The sequence below is a fragment of the Tauraco erythrolophus genome, chromosome 6, assembly GCF_009769465.1.
Source record: "Tauraco erythrolophus isolate bTauEry1 chromosome 6, bTauEry1.pri, whole genome shotgun sequence".
In the NCBI taxonomy this organism is placed as follows: domain Eukaryota; kingdom Metazoa; phylum Chordata; class Aves; order Musophagiformes; family Musophagidae; genus Tauraco; species Tauraco erythrolophus.
The window spans coordinates 27,662,583-27,670,269 of record NC_141470.1 but is presented as its reverse complement, the minus strand read 5'-3'; the positions used below and the strand labels follow the sequence as shown (position 1 = coordinate 27,670,269).

Below are 7,687 nucleotides of genomic sequence, written 5' to 3'. Positions count from 1 at the left end.
ATATTTTTAGTGTTTTATTTACGGTCCCAGCGCATCTCTTCTTGCTGCAGTGACCTACAGCCGTTATTTGGCAATACGTAAAATTCAACAATATTCAAAGACTTTGTGTCCAGCTGGTCTCGCCTTCCCCGTCACCTGCTGTTTAATTGCGAACACAAAATCTTAGCATCTTAAAAATGCAAGTCTGTGGCTACAGCAGTGTTGCTCCGCTCGTTGTGGCTTCCTGCCGGAGCTGCCGCTCTCAAAACCGAAAGTGTTGTGCTCGTTGCACAAGCAGTGCTTACTTTTTGGGGAAACCAGTGGTTAGCCATGTCTAACGGGCCTGAGACCTCATCTGACCATGGGAGTGGTGGCAAATCCCCTGCATGCCTTCAGGAGGGGAGTTATGGAGGGGAGAACGAGCGTCTGGTGTTGCAAGCCCCTTTCCTGATGGGTCATGATGAACGGGCGATGACATGGCTGGCGTCTTGCATCTCATTTTGCATTCACGCCGATTAGCTCCCAATTGCTTTGGAGCTCCTCTCCTCTGAAAAGGCGGGAGCTGCTACAGCTACATTCTTGTCAATAAAGGTGTTTTAGCTTGTCTCTGTGTCGTGTTAAATGCTCTAGGACTCTAGATGCAAATGAGTTTCCAATTGGAACTCATTTTACACAAAAAAGCAGAAATGAGGTGATCAAAACAGTGGTTTAACACCGTAGTTACTATGAGTTTGGGGTTTTGAGCCTGAAATTGTCCTCTGAATCCCCTGCAGAAAGCACAGGCTGCATCTCAGAGTTTAGCTGGAGCCAGCTAGGCTTGAGCTTTTAGGTAGAGCTTCCTTAATTCTGATTAAATCAGTTTTAAACAGAGGGCTGAGCAAATATGGCTATGGCAGGGGTAGGAGCCACCTCCCCTTCTTTAGATACTTGGTGATTAGAGTTGGGAATCACCTCAAATGTCTTTAGGGGAAGGACTTATGTCCTTAACTTTAAATAAACACCATGTCACCAATACGCATTGACTGGATACGTGGGCTCCCTTTATGACCAAGGTGGGGTTGCATCGGTGGGGTCTGGGTGGCTCACTGCAAGGCAGACGCCTACATTTTGTCAGATGAAGAGATTGATAAACTGCTAATTGCATCAGCCAGAGTTGTGTTAGCTGTAACAAGACCTTTGCTCACAAACAGGTAATGATAGACACCCAGATTTGGGCGTTAATATGAGCTGAATCTAAAAGAGGGTAAGGTTGCCACTACAGCTATGTCTTCTCTAGCTGGTGGGTAAAAAAGGCACAGAAACAGAGAAATGTAATTTTTTTTTTTTTCCTTCGATTAAAAAGGATTTGAAGACTTGGGCTTCAAATGTGTAAATCCTGCACTGGGGTGGTGATTCCTCTCCACTGCATGACATCCAGATGTATGGGAAGAACCAGGAACATGGTGCACAACCCTCTTCTCTCCAGGCTACCTGAAACCAAGCTGCCTTCAGCTTCCCCTAGTATAGAAACGAAAGAGTCTCGGTTTGGCATTAATCCCTTTAAAATCAATGGCCAAGGTATCTCCCTCTTCTTTTCAAAACTGAATTGAGAGATATTATAATGGCTCGTTTTAGACACAGTTACTGCCCTGGAGCAAAAAATCCTCCTGAGGTCCTGGTGGATGAAGCAAGGAGACTCCATTCAAACTCCGGTGAGTTCCTCTCTGTTCCTTTACCACCCTTCATGGCTCAGAAAGACATTTTGAACCCAAGAAAGATAAATTGGCATTTTCTGCATCTTGAGAAAGGGGAAAAGCGAGAAGGGGAAGGTTGGGTTGAGCAAGGACAAAGAGACACATGGGGCAGGACTAATCACAGGCTTTAGACATCTGCAGCGTCATCATGTGTGCCTGAGGCAGACACCCCGGAGAAAATGTGGTATTTGAGATGAGACGGCTGATGTTCTACACTCTGCAGACACTAAGAATGGCTGGTTTGGATGTTGTTGGATGTAATATGTGTGTTTTAGATGTCTATGCTCGGTTCCACAAATCCAGTCTCAGGCTAAGAAGGAAATTAGAGAGGACGAGAAGATGGCCAACCAATGCGAGAGATCTTAGCAATGGGACGCAGAAGCTGCCTCCTTCCCCCTGCCCAAGACAGGTGTAAACGACTGCAGCTGGATCTTCTGAACCCATTTAAAGATGTAAAAGCGATTTAGCAGAACACCCCATGCAATCAACCTCTCGTTTCTCCGAGGCACAAGCCACACTATCGGTTTCTCTTCCTTCCACGAGCACCAGACATCTCGCTTCCTGATACTCTTGGCAGCAGCATTCACTGGTGGTTTATGATGAAACAGCCAATCATTTTTTTTCTGAAAAGAAGAAAACAGAAACGCTAAAGTCTTATTTTTTTTTTCCCGTAGTAACAAAATACAGACAGATTAGTTCTAAATATTTGCTTGTTTAATTGTGCTTTCTCCTCTGTTTTCTCTCTGGCCTGCACAGGAGTGCTCATGTGGACCTAGAAGAGTTTAAGGCATGTGGACCGTGTTCTGCATTGCATGGCGCGTGCTTCATCTGCTGATAGTTGGACCACTCATAAGCCTTCCACCTTCCAGCCTTCATAAATCATGGGTAGAATCAGTGTTAAAAATAAATACATAAATAAATATTTCCTCTGATGATTAATCTCATGTCTCATGGCTTCCAGTTCCTCATGATTGAATAAATCAGGGAAATTCTGCAGCAGCAGCAGCAATATGGAGTGCTACGGGAGGAGCTTTGCACAGCGATTGCCTTGAAAGAGCAATGGACCTCCTTGGCTTTAAACCTCTGGATGGGGTGGAGTGAATAAAGTTGTCTTGGTAATGGAGAGCAGCAAGAGCAGTTCTTCAGTTTTATTCGGTATTTAGTACTTTCTCTTTCACTTCTATTCCTCCAAAACTGAGAACATACCACAATGCTGGGTTCATCCACATTTTGGTGCCCCTTATTTCTTCTAGACTTGATGTCAACTTCTAGGTTGATAACGTACACCATGAGGAGCACCGCGAGGAGGAGGACCTGCAGGTCTTGGCAGTGAGTGAACCAAACAAGAGAGAACTCCATCACCACAGAGTGATGCCCCTGTACCATTGCCTGGGGAGGAAACAAAGATAAAAACTGGCTAAAACGAGTTTGACTCTCCCACAAGACCATAATCAGAAAGTACGAGACATTTTCTGTCCCCCCGCCTTGGGCACAAGAAATTAGAGGTTTGGAAATTACACATCTGATACTGCAGAAAACCGAGTTTCATCCTCAGCTGTTGTAAATATTCTGCTTTCCAGTCTGTAATCATCTGTCCAGGGGATATTTTAATTTTGAAGCATACGATACAAAATGGCTTTTCAAAAGGAGCTTTTTTGTCCAAAATTGGCAGATGGGAAACATACAAACTTCAAAAAGGGAAAATGCTGAGTAATGGCCATGGGGAAGAATTGCCCCAGGCACCAGGACAGGCTGGTGAGCAGCTTAGCAGGGAAGGAGATGGAGGCTGTGGTGGCTATCAAGTGGAAGATGAGTCATCAATATGTCCTTGCATCAAAGACGCCTGCCAGCACCCCAGGAAGAGTGTTGGCAGTGGGTCAAGGGACTTTCTGTCATGAACCTCTGACCCACAGCCTGAGGAATGGGAAAGTAAATGCTGCTTTGAGGTGGGTGATGGGAGAAGAGGAATTGTCCTGAAGAAATGGTCATCTTGCTGGTGCTAGAAAGCAGACTGATCTATCAAGGCTGATAGAAAGAGGGAAGTGGGAAGGGAAGACATAGTAATACTCGCTTCTCAAAGAGGCAATGCATGTGTTTTAAGGTCATCTCTAGAGGGCAACATAAGAAGCATTCATCTCCTTTTTTTAAAAAAAAAACCACATAAATAAGAACAGAGGAAGAAAAATATATCAATTAAAATTATAGTGATAGGGAACACCAAGGTGTGTGACCAGCAGGTGGGTAGCGGGGGGGGGAAGAAGAAAAAAAGAGAAGAAAACAAAGTATTGAGTGAAATTCATGCACCTAATTGCAAATGTCTAGAAGAGAGCTACCTGAGTCTGAGTTCACCATCCCAACACACGCTTGGGTGATGTGTCCTACCCTTGGAGACAGCCTTCCATGCAAATGCTGCTTATAGGATGAGACTCTTCCTCCTGGGAAGCAATGGCACAAAAACATATTCATGGATAAAAGGAAAATGACAAGTTATCTCAAAAAAAGAAAACGACAAGATGATGGCAAATTGACATCTGTGTTTTGATCCACTTTTTCTTTTTTTCTTTATGTGAATATCTGGTACAAAAGAAAATTAATCTGACCATTGAATATATAAAACAATAATTTCCTTTAATTAATTAATTATTTAGAGTTATGTTTTTTTCTCCCATGTTCCTGGAGAATAAAAAAAGTCTTTCCAGTCTTAAGGAAAAATACGTTGCCTGGTGTTCTACTCCTCATGACGAAGCTGTGTACACAAGATGAATTGCTGAGGCTCTGCAGGTGTCATTTCTAATGCGCCTTGGGGATCTCATCCCCAAAATGGAAACCTCAGAGAGAAATCTCTGTGTTTATCCCAGGCCCTTTGGAGAAGGCTCGCTCTGTTGGCAGGTGCCCAGAGACCCTTCACTAATTTGTCCTGTGGGCACAGGATAAAACTTAAATCTTCCAGCCACATCAGAGGCTGCCGTATGGTTACCTACCTGGTTTCGGAAAGACCGACGGAGCTCGTGTTTTAACTTCAGCTCAAGGACCAGTGAGTATCTTTCTGAGAATGTCTTGAGATACCATTGACTAGAGAGAAGGTGACATTTTGAGACAATTTTTTACTGGACGGGGTAGAGCTTCCTCAATCAGTGTGTCCACTCCCTGAAGAAGCAGCAGCCCTGCCAAGAAGCAATATTGAAGTTATTCAGGTCCCTCCTGAAGGAAAAACCACATACCCCAGTGTGTCAGAATCCTAATTTCTAACTCAAATTTTGGATAAAATTTCCTGATATTAACAGACCCAGGAGGCGCAAGGGAATGGATACCTGCAAGATGACATGCAAGTATAATTCACATTAGAAGGGGGTAGTTTTCTCTTGAAGCTATACATGCATGAAATTGCAATCAGGTATGCTAGTCTCATTTTAATTGACCCAAATATATCTCTACAGAGTCAGAAAATCACTCCAGCATGGTCTGTTATTTGTTTAATGCAATACTAGTTAATGCAGCGAATTAAGGCACAGTAGTATCGCATTTACTTCCCACTAAATAAGAACATTCACCCCAACAAAGGGAAAGAAATCTTGCCAAACATGCCCACATATTGGAAAGAATTTGGATGTTCATGAGAAGATATCATCTACAAAATCTTTTGCAGAACCAATTCTTTCCATATTGTGCCAGTCAGATCTTTTTAAGATTTAAGCTTTAAGATTTTTTCCCGTATTGTGATCTATTGGCTATTATTTTGTCAATATATTATTTTTCAATATATTACTTTGGATCTTCAGCCTGCCCACTGAGGGTAACTATTGTATTTTTTTCTCCAAATAAGTGGGTGTATTCATACAGGAAACATCAAATTCTGCGTTAGCCTCAGGCACTACATATTCCTGTGAGCTGGGGGAAAATATTTCACCTGTTCCCTATCTGTCTTTGTCTTGGTGCCAGGAGAATGGCTGGGGCGAACCACTCGAGGGTGACTGAGTTCGTCCTCTTGGGCTTCACAGACCCACAGCAGCTGCTCTTTGTGATTTTTTTACTTGTCTACGTCACCACGCTGGTGGGGAACCTGGGGATGATGGTCCTTATCAAGACAAACTCTCAGCTTCACATGCCCATGTACTTCTTCCTCGGCCACCTCTCTTTCCTGGACATTTGCTGTTCTTCATCCATCATGCCAAAGCTCCTGTCGGGCCTCCTTGCAGAGAGAAATATAATATCTTTCAATGGCTGCATCACACAATTTTTCTTCTTTGCAGTATTCGGCACCGCAGAAGCCATCCTTCTGGCTGTCATGGCATATGATCGCTACGTGGCCATCTGTGAGCCTCTGCGCTACTTGGCTGTCATGTCCCATGGGGTCTGTGTTCAGCTGGTGGTGGGCTCCTATGCTGCTGGAAGCCTGAATGCCCTCGTGCACACCAGTGCTCTCCTCCGACTCTCTTTCTGCGGCCCAAACCTTATCAATCATTTCTACTGTGAAATCCCACCGCTCCTGCTACTCTCGTGCTCTGACACCTGGCTCAACAAGGTGATGATGGCCACGTGTATTGGCTTCATCATAACGACCTCACTCCTGGCCATCATTGTCTCCTACACCTGCATCCTGCTCACTACCTGGAACATCTGCTCTGCTAAGGGCAGGCACAAAGCCTTCTCCACCTGCACCTCCCACCTCATGGCTGTTGCCCTCTTCTACGGCTCTGCGGCTTTCTTGTATTTCTGTCCCTTTTCCAGACAAGGAGAAGATCAAGGGAAAACAGCTTCCATCTTCTACACCGGGGTGACTCCTATGCTCAATCCTTTCATCTACAGCCTGAGGAACAAGGAGGTGAGAAGCACCCTCAGAAGAGCTATGAACAAGGTCCTCTTCTGCATGTATCCCCACAGGTCATGCTCTAACTGAGCCAAAGCAGATATGACCTGTCACAACAGAGTGAGCAGAAGAAATAAAGCTGATGCCTGATAGAAGGACACTGTCCATTTCTATGTGTTTGATGAGATGTATGTGCACTACCTCATGATGAACACCATAAAGTATGAATTATGAATTAATTCCATATTAGGGTCCCTTGAAAAATAAATTACTTGTAATTACAATGTCTGAAAAAAGGAAGGGATGCAGGAAAGACAGACAACTCTAAAACCACGTACATTTTCAGTGAGACTTTTGGAGTAAATGAACATATAAGCAACTCTAGAACATGCATGGTTGATACTTTTAACCAAAGAGGATTTACTCAATGTTATGACAATATTTAATTCTGTGGCCTGAGAGAGGCAGCTCAGAGCAGAAGGGGACAAGCTAAATAAAGACCATATGTTGGAGAGGGACAATGTCTTTCATAACTCTGTTTTCAGATTTTTTAAGTAGTTGCCTAAGATTTTGCTTTAGTATAATAAACCTGATGTACTATTTTCTCTGGTTTGTCCAAAGGTAGTTTTTATGGGAAATAGTGCATCCCACTCTTCATATGCATTGTGTGCAGACCACCTGTCCCAGACATCTTGCTTTCCTGGATGGGTCCCTGCCGTGGACATCTACCAGCCTGGATTCACCACAATGACACGCTCCTTTGCCTAGGAGCAGAGTGGAGTTTTGTCACCAGTGATAAGCAGTCTCTCACTTCGGCCAGGAAGAGTCTTTCAAAGACATTGTCTGAGCAGTCCTGGCTTTTCCCAGGATGTCATCTGGTGTTGACAATGCAGGAAGCCTCCATGCTTCTGGCCATATGTTGAATTCAGATGTGCCTGACTCTTTGATGGCCCCAAGACTCTCAATGCTGGCCAAGACTCTCCCTCCACCTCCTCTCCTATTTATGTGTCTCCATCCAGGCAAAGTTTATTTTCCATCCCGGTTGCAGCTTATTAATAATTTCTGCTTCCAGGTTTCAGAGGTTGAATCATTTCGGTCCAGGAGTCATCTTATCTAATTGTAGGCTTTCACAGCTGAATCAGCCACCATCGGTTCCCCTTCTGGAGAC

The 7,687-nt window shown here is 44.1% G+C and overlaps 1 protein-coding gene across 1 annotated transcript; it reads left to right on the top strand.

The window, feature by feature from the left end:
- Nucleotides 1-5,655: 5,655 nt before the first annotated feature.
- Nucleotides 5,656-6,609, top strand: LOC104379596 (olfactory receptor 5AR1). The gene has a single exon (XM_009986900.1). The coding sequence runs from the start codon at nucleotides 5,656-5,658 to the stop codon at nucleotides 6,607-6,609; it is 954 nt and encodes a 317-aa protein (XP_009985202.1).
- The last annotated feature ends 1,078 nt before the right edge of the window (nucleotides 6,610-7,687 follow it).

What these genes read in the sequence shown, in the direction of transcription:
- LOC104379596 (XM_009986900.1), top strand. Translation starts at nt 5,656, where the DNA reads ATGGCTGGGGCGAACCACTCGAGGGTGACTGAGTTCGTCCTCTTGGGC.